The 16,914-nt window shown below is 43.9% G+C and overlaps 1 protein-coding gene across 1 annotated transcript in view; it reads right to left on the bottom strand.

Moving 5' to 3' along the window:
- Positions 1-202: 202 nt before the first annotated feature.
- The window catches only part of LOC135530881 (armadillo-like helical domain-containing protein 3), an 89,079-nt gene continuing 72,367 nt past the window's right edge, over positions 203-16,914 (bottom strand). Inside the window, 2 exon segments of the mRNA XM_064959051.1 lie at positions 203-2,383; positions 4,185-4,301. Coding sequence (XP_064815123.1) covers positions 2,291-2,383; positions 4,185-4,301 — 210 coding nt within the window. The 3' untranslated portion in view covers positions 203-2,290.

The raw sequence follows: 16,914 nt of genomic DNA, 5'->3' as shown, positions 1-16,914 counted from the left end.
GGTGATAACAGACCATAAGGACCGTTGGCGGTGCGCAGTAGATCGCCTGCTGGGTGTCGACGAACAGTGACGATTTAACCCGGAAAATCATGGGGAAATGAACAGAACAGAAAACAGTCAACGTTCTGAGGTCAGAGGTTATTTGTAGCATTGGTCCGAGCGGTCTGTCTTGTCCTTAACAAAGCAGGGACGCCACAGGAAGTGAGGAGTAGGAAACAAACTTTTATTTTTAAAAGACAAACAGACAAATAACACTACTAGCTACAGGAGTTAGAGAGGAAGAGAGAGAATCCTACCGTCAAATAAAGAGAGAGAAAAGAGAGCGTTGCATAATTTGTTTGTTTATCCATCTTCAATACTAGGGTCCTCAGAGAAATCTCTTGTGCAGCGCTTTGTTCAAGATCACAAATGTTGTGCAACGTTACCCGAAAACAGCTTTTGTGACCTTAAAGATCAACTAGCGCCGGGGTGAAGTTTCCCCTAAGTACAGATCTAGGATCAGCTTGCCCTCCCCAATCATAACCTTAACCGTTATTGGGGACAATGCTACGCTGCCCCAGGATCAGCATTCAGGGGAAACTTCACCCCGGCTCCATGAGTCTGTTAATGCTGGACGTCACCACGGTTGAGAATACAGCGAGCTTGTAAACATAGCCTACGTATGTAGCCACTTGTCAAAATGGCTGCCATACTGTCCTTATCGGCTGTGTGAATGAAGCCTCATACGACCATCCTGACCGCTGAGTCTCACTTCATTTCATCCGTGTTGCAAAACAGATTGGAAGCGTGTGATATCAGGATGGTCGTATGAGGTTAGGGCAAATGTATTCTCAAGATGAAAAGAGAGAAAAATAGGATGTATTCAAAACGTGAAGAAAATGAAAAGGTTTTAGCTCCCATATAAACATTCAGTCACCAGGAAACAGGAAACAGGAAACACTTTTGCTTGTTTTTGTCTGTATTTCTTTCATTTTCTTATTTTTTCTGAATCCGAGAGAAAAATAAATTCCATGTCTGATACATCAAACTGCGGTTGTCTCGGATCGTTCGTTCATGTCAAACGACATGGATGGATCGGTTGCCTAGTAACGGAAGGCCAACCAACAGAGCAGAGAAAACAAACAACCAAATGTACATTTTTAGAACTAAAAGGGTTTTTTCAACAACAAAAACAAAGAAGAAAAATCATTCAATCAATCCAATGATCAGTTTAACAACAGATGTTACAATGTTACAACGACAGCCTCCCACAACGGCACCCTATTCCCTATATAGTGCACTACCAAAAGTTATAGTGCACTACCAGACGTAGTACACTATATAGGGAATAGGGTGCAATTTGGGAAGGAGATTGGATATTTGCATGGATCAGTCTGGTAACAGTCCTGCCAATATACACACACAAACACAATGTAGTAATAGCGCTCACACATCTCTTTAGACAGAAACCACTCACACATGGCGTATAGCACAGATTTCCAGACAAACCCCACCAGTCAGCCAGGTCAACCCCAGAGTAGTATGGTGTGTGTAGGGCAGGTGGGGAGAGAGAGAGGTGAGGTAGTGGAGGAGAGGTGTGTGTAGGGCAGGTGGGGAGAGAGAGAGGTGAGGTAGTGGAGGAGAGGTGTGTGTAGGGCAGGTGGGGAGAGAGAGAGGTGAGGCAGTGGAGGAGAGGTGTGTGTAGGGCAGGTGGGGAGAGAGAGAGGTGAGGCAGTGGGGGAGAGATGTGTGTAGGGCAGGCGGGGAGAGAGAGAGGTGAGGCAGTGGGGGAGAGGTGTGTGTAGGGCAGGTGGGGAGAGAGAGAGGTGAGGCAGTGGGGGAGAGATGTGTGACCCTCCCTCTCCGGTGTGTGGATGGGTGAGGAGGGAGGGGTGTGTGTGTAGTCAGATAGAGGGGTGTGTGTGTAGTCAGATAGAGGAGTGTGTAGTCAGATAGAGGAGTGTGTGTGTCGTCAGACAGAGGCGTGTGTGTGTAGTCAGACAGAGGCGTGTGTGTGTAGTCTGATAGAGGGGTGTGTGTGTAGTCAGATAGGGTCAGGGGGGTGAGGAATATACATGTGTCTCTCAGGAGATGGTGGAGAACTCTTTGAGAGGGGGGTGTGTGGATGGGTGAGGAGGGAGGGGTGTGTGTGTAGTCAGACAGAGGCGTGTGTGTGTAGTCAGATAGAGGGTGTGTGTGTAGTCAGACAGAGGCGTGTGTGTAGTCAGACAGAGGCGTGTGTGTGTCGTCAGACAGAGGCGTGTGTGTGTAGTCAGATAGGGTCAGGGGGTGAGGAATATACATGTGTCTCTCAGGAGATGGTGGAGAACTCTTTGAGCAGGAGGTCCTGACTCAGTGTGTTCAGAGACACATTCTTCCTCACATTCAGACTGATGGAGCGAACCTAGAGAGAGAGAGAGGGGGGGAGAGAGAGAGAGAAAGAGAGAGAGAGAGGGGGAGAGAGAGAGAGGGAGAGAGAGAGAGAGATGGGGGAGAGAGAAAGAGAGATGGGGGAGAGAGAGAGAGAGAGAGAGAGAGAGGGAGAGAGAGAGAGGGAGAGAGAGAGAGATGGGGGGAGAGAAAGAGAGAGAGAGGGGGAGAGAGAGAGAGAGAGAGAGAGAGGGAGAGAGGGGTAGAGAGAGAGGGAGGGAGAGAGAGAACAGAGAGAGAGAGATGGGGGAGAGAGAAAGAGATGGGGGGAAAGAGAGAGAGAGAGAGAGAGCGAGGGGGAGAGAGAGAGTGGGGAGAGAGAGAGAGAGAGAGGGGGAGAGAGAGAGAGAGAGATGGGGAGGGGGAAAGAGAGAAAGAGAGAGGGGGAGAGAGAGAGAGAGAGAGTTGGGGGAGAGCGAGAGAGAGAGAGAGGGGGGGGGGAGAGAGAGAGAGAGAGAGAGATGGGGAGGGGGAGAGAGAGAGAGTGAGTAGGGCTGCATGATACGGGCAACAAAATAATTGTGATTTGACGTGTAATAAAGATCAAAACACTTGGAATCCTAGAAATAGAATGATTAGAATTAAGAAGAAAAGTGGAAAGGAGCATCGTTCTAGTTTGGAACAATCTGCCTGGATCTGACCTGACAGAACAGCAAACTAATAGTGACCCTGACAGAATAGCAAACTAATAGTGACCCTGACAGAATAGCAAACTAATAGTGAACCCGACAGAATAGCAAACTATTAGTGAACCTGACAGAACAGCAAACTAATAGTGAACCTGACAGAACAGCAAACTAATAGTGACCCTGACAGAATAGCAAACTAATAGTGAACCCGACAGAATAGCAAACTATTAGTGAACCTGACAGAACAGCAAACTAATAGTGAACCTGACAGAACAGCAAACTAATAGTGACCCTGACAGAATAGCAAACTAATAGTGAACCCGACAGAATAGCAAACTAATAGTGAACCTGACAGAATAGCAAACTAATAGTGAACCTGACAGAACAGCAAACTAATAGTGAACCCGACAGAACAGCAAACTAATAGTGAACCTGAGAGAACAGCAAACTAATAGTGAACCTGACAGAATAGCAAACTAATAGTGAACCCGACAGAATAGCAAACTAATAGTGAACCTGACAGAATAGCAAACTAATAGTGAACCCGACAGAATAGCAAACTAATAGTGAACCTGACAGAACAGCAAACTAATAGTGAACCCGACAGAACAGCAAACTAAAAGTGAACCTGACAGAACAGCAAACTAAAAGTGAACCTGACAGAACAGCAAAACTAATAGTGAACCTGACAGAATAGCAAACTAATAGTGAACCTGACAGAACAGCAAACTAATAGTGAACCCGACAGAACAGCAAACTAATAGTGAACCCGACAGAACAGCAAACTAAAAGTGAACCCGACAGAACAGCAAACTAATAGTGAACCTGACAGAACAGCAAACTAATAGTGAACCTGAGAGAACAGCAAACTAATAGTGAACCTGACAGAATAGCAAACTAATAGTGGACTCGACAGCGAGGAAGAACTGTGCTGCTTGATTGACAGGGGGCGGGGCTTGGTGTGAGGGAAGCAGTCACAAGAAGTCAGGGAGACGACAAAAAATGACACTACATTGACAATTTGATGTGAATTCAACTAATTGTGCAGGACTATGAGTGAGACACCAACTTTACCAATACAAGCATGTATCATGTCCCATGTATCATGTCCTTGGTACTGTGTGTGTTTATTCTGTTCCCTCTCACCAGTTCTTTAAAGAAGGCAGCCTCCTTGGGTTGTTCAGAGTATCTCTCAAACTGGTCCAGACCATCCTGCAGCTTCAGGGTCAACGTGTCATAGTTGGACCGAACCACCTCCAATACCTACAGGGGGGGGGGGGGACATTTTGAAATAGATGGAGAGAGATGAGATATGGAGGAGAGAGATGGAAGGAGGAAGAGAGAGAGAACAGTAGGGAAAGAGAGAGAGGGGAGAAAAATAGGAAGATAGAGGGGGAGGAGAGAGATGGGAAGAGGAAACAAGGGGAGAGAGAGAGCGGTAGGGGGAGAGAGCAAGAACGGTAGGGAGAGAGATGAAGAGATAAGAGGAGAGAGATGGGCAAGAGAGAGAGAATGGTAGGGGTAGAGGGAAAAGGGGGGAGAAAGAGGAGAAGAGAGAGGGGGAGGAGAGAGATGGGAAGAGGAAACGAGAGAGAGAAAGCGAGAGAGAGAGAGAGAGAGAGAGAGAGAATGAGAGAGAGATTTTATTACAATGTATATTATTTTATTACAATATATATTGTATACATTGCTGCATGGCAATATTGATGCAATGTGTTTCATACCAATAAAGCAGCTTGAATTTGAATTTGAGAAAGAAGGAGAGAGAAAGAGAGAAGGATGGAGAGGAGATTTGATTTGGATCTCTTTTAGTCTCCATTTGGACTAATCTTCCAAGAGTCCTTAACATTAAAATACAGTTTATAATACAAACACACTTTCACATATAACACACTATTACAAACATACATAATACACTAGCATAATGACCCAATAAATAAAATATATATTTTTTTTAAATATAAAAAAAATATTGATTCTTCATCTACTATAGTCCCACAACATTTCAATATACTATATTTAAATTGTTTTAAAATTATGTTTAAAGTTATATATTGAAAGGTTTCTAGTTTGCTCAGATAATTTATTCCATTTCTTTATTGCTCTAAATCGAAATGTTCTTTTGCCCATTTATTTTTTCTGTCTGGATAACACATAGATGGTGGACAATCTATTCCTAGTATTTACGGAATGTCTGTCTCTGGCCAACTGAATACCACTGTGAATAGAACTTGGCCGTTTTAAATGATGTATATTATAAAATAAAAAAAGCATGTTTTTTTCAATTATCTTGTCGATTGATGACCAACCAAGAACACTGCGCATGACTACAACAGAAGAACCACATCTCCGCCTTAAAACAATCCTTGCTGCTTTGTTCTGTGCATTCTACAGCCTCCTGACTTCACTAGATGATGCATTTCCCCAGACCACAGAACACTAGTTCACCTGACTCTCAACCAATGCCTGTGTTATTTGCTGAAGGATTTTCCCTGGTAAATATTTAGCTATCCTTCTGATTATGCATGCTGTTTTAATATTTTTTTTGACATAGATTAGTTATTTGAGACGACCATGATAAGCAGTTGTCTAGCTGCACTCCCAGTAGTTTGGTTTCTGCCACTTCTTCAATTTGTACTCCTCCCATACTTAATTGTATCCCATGCTGTTTTGGCCTTTTCCTAGTGGAACAGACCAACATAACTTTGGTTTTCTTGGTGTTTAAAGCAAGTTTTATTTGGCAAACCCATTTCCTGATAATCTTCAAATCTCCTTGCAAAGCTTGCTGTACTTGTTGAACCGATTGTCTTGCTGCATAAATTGTAGAATAATAATAATAATATAATATATCCCATTTAGCAGACGCTTTTGTCCAAAGCGACTTACAAGTCGGCTGGGGCCACTACTTTTACATATGGGTGGCCCCAGCGGGAATCGAACCCACGACGCTTGGCGTTGCAAGCGCCATGCTCTACCGACTGAGCCACACAGGAGAATCATCTGCAAATATAGTAGCTTAAGTTTCAACCAAGGCATAGGGAAGGTCATTGGTGTATATTAAGTAGATAAGTGGCCCAAGGCAGCTGCCCTGCGGTATTCCACAGTTTAACACATGAGGGGAAGAACATGAACCATTGACATAGGTGGACTGTTTCCTGTCAGTTAGATATGACTGTACCCAATTCAATGCTACCTCCTTAGAGGTAGGAGAGAGGAGGATGGAGAGGAGGATGGAGAGGAGAGAGAGAAGGATGGAGAGGAGAGAGAGAAGGATGGAGAGGAGAGAGAAAGAAGAGAAAAGAGAGAGAAAGAAGAGAAAGAAGAGAGAGAGAGAGAAAGAAGAGAGAGAGGAGAGAAATAAAGAAAGAGGAGAGAGAGAAAGAAAGAGGAGAAGAGAAAGAGAGAAGGATGGAGAGGAGAGAGAGAGAGAAGGATGGAGAGGAGAGAGAGAGAGAAGGATGGAGAAGAGAGAGAAGGATGGAGAGGAGAGAGAAGGATGGAGAGGAGAGAGAGAGAAGGATGGAAAGAGGAGGATGGAGAGGAGAGAGAGAGATAAGGATGGAAAGAGGAGGATGGAGAGGAGAGAGAGAGAATGATGGAGAGAGGAGGATGGAGAGGAGAGAGAAGGATGGAAAGAGGAGGATGGAGAGGAGAGAGAGAATGATGGAGAGAGGAGGATGGAGAGGAGAGAGAAGGATGGAAAGAGGAGGATGGAGAGGAGAGAGAGAGAGAATGATGGAGAGAGGAGGATGGAGAGGAGAGAGAGAGAGAGAGAAGGATGGAGAGGAGAGAGGCTACCCTGCTGTCTCCTGTTAATTATCATATTAGTTTTTCCTTTATTTGATTCTCTCTCTTCCCAGATCCACAGCCAATTAGTTCTCTCTGCTACACTTGTTTAACAGTGATCTGTCTCTCCTTTCCTCTCTGCTACACTTGTTTAACAGTGATCTGTCTCTCCTTTCATTCTGCTACACTTGTTTAACAGTGATCTGTCTCTCCTTTCATTCTGCTACACTTGTTTAACAGTGATCTGTCTCTCCTTTCCTCTCTGCTACACTTGTTTAACAGTGATCTGTCTCTCCTTTCAAACAAGGAAGGGGAATAGATGATACAGTAAACTGGAATAGAGGAGAAGTCTCTCTAAAAGAGAGGAGAGGAGAGGATGTCTGGAACGATTCTCCACTGGTTCTCCATACATCTCACTCTGTCTCACACGCACAGAGAACCAGAATAGTTATGTTACAAGGAACAACACGTTTTCAGCCAGCTGTGAAGAATGCACAAAGACGCATGAACAAACCCCTGTATCACACTGAGAGGAGAGAGAGGCACTCAACACACACACAATATTAAACACACGGAAGCACACAAACACACAACGCAGTTTCCTTACACTCAACCACACACAACACACAACCACACACAAAACACACAACGCAGTTTCACTCAACCACACACACACACACACACACAAAACACACAACGCAGTTTCAGTCAACCACACACACAAACACACGACGCATTACACTCAACCACACACACACAAACACACACGCAACACTCAACCACACACACACACACACAACGCAGTTTCCTTACAGTCAACCACACACACAAACACACAACGCATTTTCACACAACACACACACACACACACACACACACACAACCACACACACACACACACACAAACACACACACAGTGAAAAACGTGAGTCTTGATTCTCCCAGAGACATGAAATGTGAGACGGACTGGAGCAACATGTTTCTTCTCCTTTGTCCTGATAAATGTCACCACCAGGGGAAGTGCTGTTGTCTTTACTTCTACATCTGATGGTAAACTACTGAAATATTCATCTACACTTCCTCTCCATCCCAGTCTCTCTTCACTTCTCTCCCTACAACCACAAGACTGAGATTAATGGAGTGTGTGTGTGTGTGTGTGTGTGTGTGTGTGTGTGTGTGTGTGTGTGTGTGTGTGTGTGTGTGTGATTAATGTGTGTGTGTGTGTGTGTGTGTGTGTGTGTGTGTGTGTGTGTGTGTTTTATCCTCTTATGGAGAAAGGGGGGGGTAAGATGCATGTGTTTATTCAAATTTATCAATGCAAGGATGTGGAGAAGGATAGAGGGGTAGAGGGAGGGAGGAACAGAGAGCAAGAGAGAGGCAGAGAGAGACAGAGAGAGAGGCAGGGGTAGAGGGAGGGAGGAACAGAGAGAGAGAGACAGAGAGGCAGAGAGAGAGGCAGGGGTAGAGGGAGGGAGGAACAGAGAGAGAGAGACAGAGAGAGGCAGAGAGAGGCAGGGGTAGAGGGAGGGAGGAACAGAGAGAGAGAGAGGCAGAGAGAGGCAGAGAGAGGCAGGGGTAGAGGGAGGGAGGAACAGAGAGAGAGAGAGAGAGAGACAGAGAGAGAGGCAGGGGTAGAGGGAGGAACAGAGAGAGAGCAGAGAGAGACAGAGAGAGGGCAGAGAGAGACAGAGAGAGGCAGAGAGAGACAGAGAGAGACAGAGAGAGAGGCAGGGGTAGAGGGAGGGAGGAACAGAGAGCGAGAGAGAGACAGAGAGAGGGGCAGGGGTAGAGGGAGGGAGGAACAGAGAGAGAGAGAGACAGAGAGAGGCAGAGAGAGGGAGGAACAGAGAGAGAGAGAGACAGAGACAGAGAGAGAGGCAGGGGTAGAGGGAGGGAGGAACAGAGAGAGAGAGAGAGAGACAGACAGAGAGAGGCAGAGAGAGACAGAGAGAGAGGCAGGGGTATAGGGAGGGAGGAACAGAGAGAGAGAGAGACAGAGAGAGGCAGAGAGAGAGGCAGGGGTAGAGGGAGGGAGGAACAGAGAGAGAGAGAGACAGAGAGAGGCAGAGAGAGGCAGGGGTAGAGGGAGGGAGGAACAGAGAGAGAGAGAGAGAGAGAGAGAGAGAGAGAGGCAGGGGTAGAGGGAGGAACAGAGAGAGAGAGAGAGAGAGAGCCAGAGAGAGAGGCAGAGAGAGACAGAGAGAGGCAGAGAGAGACAGAGAGAGAGAGGCAGGGGTAGAGGGAGGGAGGAACAGAGAGCGAGAGAGAGACAGAGAGAGGGGCAGGGGTAGAGGGAGGGAGGAACAGAGAGAGGAGAGGCAGAGGAGTAGAGGGAGGGAGGAACAGAGAGAGAGAGAGAGAGAGGAGAGAGACAGAGAGAGAGGCAGGGGTAGAGGGAGGGAGGAACAGAGAGAGAGAGAGAGAGACAGAGAGAGAGACAGAGAGAGAGAGAGAGACAGAGAGAGAGGCAGGGGTAGAGGGAGGGAGGAACAGAGAGCGAGAGAGAGACAGACAGAGAGAAAGGCAGAGAGAGACCCCTGATAGATACACACCCTGATAGATAAACATGTGCACCAAAATAATACCAAAACGTACGCTAGTGTTATTGACATCCAAAAAGCATTTGATTCTATTTGGCATACAGGACTGTTCTACAAAGTTATTGAAAGTGGTGAAGGGGTAAAACATATGACATAATTAAATCAATGTATACTGGCAATACGTGCAGCATCAAAATTGGTAAGAAAATAACAGAATTCTTTAACCAGGGGCGGGGCGTTCACCAGGGTTGCAATCTGAGCCCTGCACTCTTTAATATTTACATCAACGAATTGGCCACTATTCTAGAAAAATCCTCAGCCCCTGGTGTTAGTCTCCACAGTTCAGAGGTTAAATGCCTGCTCTTCGCAGATGACCTATGCCTGCTGTCACCCACAGCAGATGGCCTACAGCAGAGCCTGCTAGAACAGTACTGCCAGACCTGGGCCATGGCAGTAAACCACAAAAAAAGACTCAAATAGTGATTTTCCAGAGAAGATTCAGATATCAGGGAATTAGACCAAAGTTCTCAATTGGTACAAAATATAGAGAGTACTGCACGCACTACAATTACATAGGCCAGACAAAATGTCTGTTTAACGCCCCCCCTCAGAAAAGTGTCTAGCGAGCGGTAGCCTCACTGTAACAGTCCTTTACCGCCTTGTCCTCGGCTATATGGACACGAACAACAGGATGAACATTACAGTGCAGACTGATTTTCACATTATTATTAGGACACGAATTAACACAAATTAACACTATTCACATGGAATAATGCTTTCCATTAAACAGCATATTCACAAATAGCAATGTATGAATGCATTATCAGTTCATTAACCTACTTAATTGTATAACAACACAAATTCAACAACGATTGACAGTAATTGTAATCAAATTAAAAATGTTGATGCATAATAACGAGTTCATTGCCTGAATGCATCTCTATAGCCTGGGCTTTAACAAAATATTCGTACAAATAGGATTAGGTCCTCCCATAGTCTAGGGCCTTGTAGAAACAGGGTCATTAAGTTAGGTTCTGCCAAATGAACGAGGCACTGGGAAAAAAATACATACATCCAGTCAGAGTTTAACCTATCATCATAGAAATAAAAATGTTCATTACATGCACAATTAGAAGCATCAATCTATATAGAGAGAGCGTGACTAAATTCGAGCCCAGTAACTTTGCTCAGCGCCTGCTCCTTCGATTGTCTCGTCTGGCTGCCAACGAACAGCCCCCACCTGCTGATCTGCACCGTGTCTGTCCGTGGCTCTGGCGCGCCGCTGGACATGCTAGCTGTTCTCCGCGGCGCGTCAGACGCGGTCCGTCGTGGTGTTTTCGGTTGGCCTACTACTCCTGGTGGTACCGGTAAAATGCGTTGTGACTCGTAAATCACCATACAGCCGACACACTTCGATTTCATCCATCATCTTGACTTCAATTTGGTCGTCCAACATACTATCAGCTTACACTGCGTCTCCGCTGATGACTAACCTGATCTCTGGCCAGTCAATTGGTTTAATTACATTGTTGTTTCGTCTATTAAATCGCTTCTAATAGAGCTGAAAATGACGCCATAACCATGAATTTAACCGATTGTTTGTTTATAATGAGGGGCGTCCCACGTTGAACCTGGACACATAAATAGTAGGAATATGCGCTGGCTTCAGCCGTGACGGCACGAGAGAGAAATGAAACATCTGAACCCGCCTGTAGGTGCGAGCGCGTGTGTTTCTCTGTCCAATCCGAGGCTGGAACATGATCCCAGTGGGTGATCGGGGTCTGTTTGGTGTCTTGGCATCAACTTGGGGAAGCCTCAAGGGAGAGCAGTCAGTGCATTATAAACAAAGAGCCGCATATACTGGCCAAGAAATAACACATCAGATGTTTTTTCAGGTTGTGGAGAAAAGTGGGGCATCTGTTAAACAGTAAGTCAACTTTGTCCGGACTAATTGAATGTGTCATTTAACCAATTGCACTTTATGGCAGCGAGTTGTGGTGTCCACTTGCAAAACAAGATTTCACCAAATGGGACAAACACCTCATTGAAACCCTCATGTAGAGTTCTGTAACAACACCTCATTGAAACCCTCATGTAGAGATCTGTAACAACACCTCATTGAAACCCTCATGTAGAGTTCTGTAACAACACACCTCATTGAAACCCTCATGTAGAGTTCTGTAACAACACCCCATTGAAACCCTCATGTAGAGTTCTGTAAGACAACACCTCATTGAAACCCTCATGTAGAGTTCTGTAACAACACCTCATTGAAACCCTCATGTAGAGTTCTGTAAGACAACACATTGAAACCCTCATGTAGAGTTCTGTAAGACAACACCTCATTGAAACCCTCATGTAGAGTTCTGTAACAACACCCCATTGAAACCCTCATGTAGAGTTCTGTAACAACACCTCATTGAAACCCTCATGTAGAGTTCTGTAAGACAACACATTGAAACCATGTAGAGTTCTGTAACAACACCTTGAAACCCTCATGTAGAGTTCTGTAACAACACCTCATTGATGTAGAAACAACACCTCATTGAAACCCTCATGTAGAGTTCTGTAAGACAACACATTGAAACCCTCATTGAAAGACAACACCTCATGTCATGTAGAGTTCTGTAACAACACCCCATTGAAACCCTCATGTAGAGTTCTGTAAAAACACCTCATTGAAACCCTCATGTAGAGTTCTGTAACAACACATTGAAACCATGTAGAGTTCTGTATTGAAACCCTCATGTAGAGTTCTGTAACAACACCTCATTGAAACCCTCATGTAGAGTTCTGTAAGACAACACCTCATTGAAACCCTCATGTAGAGTTCTGTAACAACACCTCATTGAAACCCTCATGTAGAGTTCTGTAACAACACCTCATTGAAACCCTCATGTAGAGTTCTGTAACAACACCTCGTTGAAACCCTCATGTAGAGTTCTGTAACAACACCTCATTGAAACCCTCATGTAGTGTTCTGTAAGACAACACCTCGTTGAACCCCTCATGTAGAGTTCTGTAAGTTCTGTACAACACCTCATTGAAACCCTCATGTAGAGTTCTGTAACAACACCTCATTGAAACCCTCATGTAGAGTTCTGTAACAACACCTCATTGAAACCCTCATTTCTGTAAACCCTCATTGAAACCCTCATGTAGAGTTCTGTAACAACACCTCATTGAAACCCTCATGTAGAGTTCTGTAACAACACCTCATTGAAACCCTCATGTAGAGTTCTGTAACAACACCTCATTGAAACCCTCATGTAGAGTTCTGTAACAACACCTCATTGAAACCCTCATGTAGAGTTCTGTAGTACAACACCTCATTGAAACCCTCATGTAGAGTTCTGTAAGACAACACCTCATTGAAACCCTCATGTAGAGTTCTGTAACAACACCTCATTGAAACCCTCATGTAGAGTTCTGTAAGACAACACCTCATTGAAACCCTCATGTAGAGTTCTGTAAGACAACACATTGAAACCATGTAGAGTTCTGTAAGACAACACCTTTGAAACCCTCATGTAGAGTTCTGTAACAACACCTCATTGAAACCCTCATGTAGAGTTCTGTAAGACAACACCTCATTGAAACCCTCATGTAGAGTTCTGTAAGACAACACCTCATTGAAACCCTCATGTAGAGTTCTGTAAGACAACACCCCTCATTAGAAACAACCATTGAAACCATGTAGAGTTCTGTAACAACACCTCATTGAAACCCTCATGTAGAGTTCTGTAACAACACCTCATTGAAACCCTCATGTAGAGTTCTGTAACAACACCTCATTGAAACCCTCATGTAGAGTTCTGTAAGACAACACCTCATTGAAACCATGTAGAGTTCTGTAACAACACCTCATTGAAACCCTCATGTAGAGTTCTGTAACAACACCTCATTGAAACCCTCATGTTCTGTAACAACACCTCATTGAAACCCTCATGTAGAGTTCTGTAAGACAACACCTCATTGAAACCCTCATGTAGAGTTCTGTAACAACACCTCATTGAAACCCTCATGTAGAGTTCTGTAACAACACCTCATTGAAACCCTCATGTAGAGTTCTGTAACAACACCTCATTGAAACCCTCATGTAGAGTTCTGTAAGACAACACCTCATTGAAACCCTCATTGAAACCCTAGAGTTCTGTAACAACACCTCATTGAAACCCTCATGTAGAGTTCTGTAACAACACCCTCATGTAGAAACAACCTCATTGAAACCCTCAGAGTTCTGTAAGACAACACCTCATTGAAACCCTCATGTAGAGTTCTGTAACAACACCTCATTGAAACCCTCATGTAGAGTTCTGTAACAACACCTCATTGAAACCCTCATGTAGAGTTCTGTAAGACAACACCTCATTGAAACCCTCATGTAGAGTTCTGTAACAACACCTCATTGAAACCCTCATGTAGAGTTCTGTAACAACACCTCATTGAAACCCTCATGTAGAGTTCTGTAACAACACCTCATTGAAACCCTCATGTAGAGTTCTGTAACAACACCTCATTGAAACCCTCATGTAGAGTTCTGTAACAACACCTCATTGAAACCCTCATGTAGAGTTCTGTAACAACACCTCATTGAAACCCTCATGTAGAGTTCTGTAACAACACCTCATTGAAACCCTCATGTAGAGTTCTGTAACAACACCTCATTGAAACCCTCATGTTTCTGTAACAACACCTCATTGAAACCCTCATGTAGAGTTCTGTAACAACACCTCATTGAAACCCTCATGTAGAGTTCTGTAACAACACCTCATTGAAACCCTCATGTAGAGTTCTGTAACAACTCATTGAAACCCTCATGTAGAGTTCTGTAACAACACCTCATTGAAAACAACACCTCATTGAAACCCTCATGTAGAGTTCTGTAACAACACCTCATTGAAACCCTCATGTAGAGTTCTGTAACAACACCTCATTGAAACCCTCATGTAGAGTTCTGTAACAACACCTCATTGAAACCCTCATGTAGAGTTCTGTAACAACACCTCATTGAAACCCTCATGTAGAGTTCTGTAACAACACCTCATTGAAACCCTCATGTAGAGTTCTGTAACAACACCTCATTGAAACCCTCATGTAGAGTTCTGTAACAACACCTCATTGAAACCCTCATGTAGAGTTCTGTAACAACACCTCATTGAAACCCTCATGTAGAGTTCTGTAACAACACCTCATTGAAACCCTCATGTAGAGTTCTGTAACAACACAACACCTCATTGAAACCCTCATGTAGAGTTCTGTAACAACACCTCATTGAAACCCTCATGTAGAGTTCTGTAACAACACCTCATTGAAACCCTCATGTAGAGTTCTGTAACAACACCTCATTGAAACCCTCATGTAGAGTTCTGTAACAACACCTCATTGAAACCCTCATGTAGAGTTCTGAAACCCTATGTAGAGTTCTGTAACAACACCTCATTGAAACCCTCATGTAGAGTTCTGTAACAACACCTCATTGAAACCCTCATGTAGAGTTCTGTAACAACACCTCATTGAAACCCTCATGTAGAGTTCTGTAACAACACCTCATTGAAACCCTCATGTAGAGTTCTGTAACAACACCTCATTGAAACCCTCATGTAGAGTTCTGTAACAACACCTCATTGAAACCCTCATGTAGAGTTCTGTAACAACACCTCATTGAAACCCTCATGTAGAGTTCTGTAACAACACCTCATTGAAACCCTCATGTAGAGTTCTGTAACAACACCTCATTGAAACCCTCATGTAGAGTTCTGTAACAACACCTCATTGAAACCCTCATGTAGAGTTCTGTAACAACACCTCATTGAAACCCTCATGTAGAGTTCTGTAACAACACCTCATTGAAACCCTCATGTAGAGTTCTGTAACAACACCTCATTGAAACCCTCATGTAGAGTTCTGTAACAACACCTCATTGAAACCCTCATGTAGAGTTCTGTAACAACACCTCATTGAAACCCTCATGTAGAGTTCTGTAACAACCTCACCCCTCATTGAAACACCTCATGTATGTAGAGTTCTGTAACAACACCTCATTGAAACCCTCATGTAGAGTTCTGTAACAACACCTCATTGAAACCCTCATGTAGAGTTCTGTAACAACACCTCATTGAAACCCTCATGTAGAGTTCTGTAACAACACCTCATTGAACAAGAGTTCACAACTCATTGAAACCCTCATGTAGAGTTCTGTAACAACACCTCATTGAAACCCTCATGTAGAGTTCTGTAACAACACCTCATTGAAACCCTCATGTAGAGTTCTGTAACAACACCTCATTGAAACCCTCATGAGAGTTCTGTAACAACACCTCATTGAAACCCTCATGTAGAGTTCTGTAACAACACCTCATTGAAACCCTCATGTAGAGTTCTGTAACAACACCTCATTGAAACCCTCATGTAGAGTTCTGTAACAACACCTCATTGAAACCCTCATGTAGAGTTCTGTAACAACACCTCATTGAAACCCTCATGTAGAGTTCTGTAACAACACCTCATTGAAACCCTCATGTAGAGTTCTGTAACAACACCTCATTGAAACCCTCATGTAGAGTTCTGTAACAACACCTCATTGAAACCCTCATGTAGAGTTCTGTAACAACACCTCATTGAAACCCTCATGTAGAGTTCTGTAACAACACCTCATTGAAACCCTCATGTAGAGTTCTGTAACAACACCTCATTGAAACCCTCATGTAGAGTTCTGTAACAACACCTCATTGAAACCCTCATGTAGAGTTCTGTAACAACACCTCATTGAAACCCTCATGTAGAGTTCTGTAACAACACCTCATTGAAACCCTCATGTAGAGTTCTGTAACAACACCTCATTGAAACCCTCATGTAGAGTTCTGTAACAACACCTCATTGAAACCCTCATGTAGAGTTCTGTAACAACACCTCATTGAAACCCTGTAACAAAACCTCATGTAACAACACCTCATTGAAACCCTCATGTAGTTCTGTAACAACACCTCATTGAAACCCTCATGTAGAGTTCTGTAACAACACCTCATTGAAAACCCTCATGTAGAGTTCTGTAACAACACCTCATTGAAACCCTCATGTAGAGTTCTGTAACAACACCTCATTGAAACCCTCATGTAGAGTTCTGTAACAACACCTCATTGAAACCCTCATGTAGAGTTCTGTAACAACACCTCATTGAAACCCTCATGTAGAGTTCTGTAACAACACCTCATTGAAACCCTCATGTAGAGTTCTGTAACAACACCTCATTGAAACCCTCATGTAGAGTTCTGTAACAACACCTCATTGAAACCCTCATGTAGAGTTCTGTAACAACACCTCATTGAAACCCTCATGTAGAGTTCTGTAACAACACCTCATTGAAACCCTCATGTAGAGTTCTGTAACAACACCTCATTGAAACCCTCATGTAGAGTTCTGTAACAACACCTCATTGAAACCCTCATGTAGAGTTCTGTAACAACACCTCATTGAAACCCTCATGTAGAGTTCTGTAACAACACCTCATTGAAACCCTCATGTAGAGTTCTGTAACAACACCTCATTGA

This window comes from Oncorhynchus masou, unplaced genomic scaffold, assembly GCF_036934945.1.
Source record: "Oncorhynchus masou masou isolate Uvic2021 unplaced genomic scaffold, UVic_Omas_1.1 unplaced_scaffold_1449, whole genome shotgun sequence".
In the NCBI taxonomy this organism is placed as follows: Eukaryota; Metazoa; Chordata; class Actinopteri; order Salmoniformes; family Salmonidae; genus Oncorhynchus; species Oncorhynchus masou.
The sequence above is the reverse complement of the archived record's forward strand: the minus strand, read 5'-3'. Positions and strand labels throughout refer to the sequence as shown.